We start from the raw sequence: 1462 nt of genomic DNA on the forward strand, positions 1-1462 counted from the left end.
CGTGACTGCTCAGTGTGAGAATTTACCTTTTGGTGTTTCTAATTACTCTCACTTCTGATTGGAGAATCAGTTGTGATTGGAGAATCAGGTGATTCTCAGTTAAGTGCGGGAGGATGTAACGGGGTACAATCCAGTGTGCCCCATGTTACATAAAGAGTGACCCGTCATTCTTGTGGATACCTGATACACGGTACCAGGTGCTCTCGGAACCAGTCATGGCATGACTACTTAGCTCCACTATAGGTAACCTCTAGTTTGTATGTGACCCAAGCTTATCTTACTTATAAATACATCAGTCTTAAATCTACTCCTCTAAGTAGCAAACCGTTCCCACTGAGGCCGGGAACACGTGGACTTACGTTCACTCGGGTAGTTAATACCCTTAAGCACCTTCTCTGTGCAAGGTGTTGTGTGACCCCGTCACACTAAAGGAATTGAAGTTGTTTTGAAGTAGTAGTCCAACATTTGCTGACAAAGTAATACAAGTGGCCGCTGTTGCTTTTTCTTGTTGCAATGATAGTACCTCGAAGTATTAGATTGTGTAAGTATTCGTGTGATCTTGCATTCTCAAAATACGTCTAAAATACTTATCCTAGACCGTGATGTCTGCATTACTCCAGTTTGCAGTCTATCACTTATTGTTGACTCGACTCATTCTCTCAACGCTTCTCTCTCATCGTCTTCTCGATCAATCACAGCGAGCGAAGAAAGACAATGCCACGACGAGGGGTGACCACGATGGCTGATGCAACATCAACGCCCAGACCGCAGCTCGATCGGACTAGCCTCCTCGCTCTCTCACTTGTCATCTCGCTTCCTCCCTGACACTCGACAACCAACCTCCAGCTCCATCAACTAGTTTTGCAACTGCCCAACAAGATGCACTCCAAATTTCTCGCCATAGTGGGCCTGTGTGTCGCTGCTTCTATTCTGCATGCGACTGACGCTGCTAATAGAATGCCCCCACGTCGTCAACTCGGGTCTTACAAGGACTACGGCCACCACCAGCACAAGCACGACCACGACCACAAGAAACACCACCACCACGACAAGAAGGACCACCCGCACTACTACCGTCGCCGCCTCGAAGATAAGGACGCCAAGGCTACCGATTATAAGGACACCAAGGCTACCGAGTCTTCGGACTACAGCTACGGCAAAGGCGATTATGGTCACAGGCACGACCACCACGGCTATGGTCATGATGACTATGGTCACGATGACTGTGGCCGCGATAACTACGGCCACATTGATTATAAGCACCTCGACTACAAGCACAAAGGCTACGAATACGTTAGTGGCGACGACTACTAGGGCTATAATAACGGCTACAGCTACAGCTATAAGAACTATGGAGGCGACTCCGACGACTACTACGGTCACGGCAACGACTACTACCCTGATTACTACTCGTCATATGGGTGGTGGTAACGGCAACGGCTACTATCCCGACTACTATTCG

General features: G+C 48.3%; 1 protein-coding gene across 1 annotated transcript; it reads left to right on the plus strand.

Annotated features, from left to right (window-relative positions):
* Positions 1 to 879: 879 nt before the first annotated feature.
* On the plus strand, positions 880 to 1314 carry PITG_22789 (M96 mating-specific protein, putative; the record flags this gene model as incomplete). Its single annotated transcript, XM_002998097.1, has 1 exon — positions 880 to 1314. The coding sequence occupies one exon, from the start codon at positions 880 to 882 to the stop codon at positions 1312 to 1314; it is 435 nt and encodes a 144-aa protein (XP_002998143.1).
* Between the last annotated feature and the right edge of the window lie 148 nt (positions 1315 to 1462).

The sequence above is a fragment of the Phytophthora infestans genome, genomic scaffold (assembly GCF_000142945.1).
Source record: "Phytophthora infestans T30-4 supercont1.9 genomic scaffold, whole genome shotgun sequence".
Lineage (NCBI taxonomy): Eukaryota > Oomycota > Peronosporomycetes > Peronosporales > Peronosporaceae > Phytophthora > Phytophthora infestans.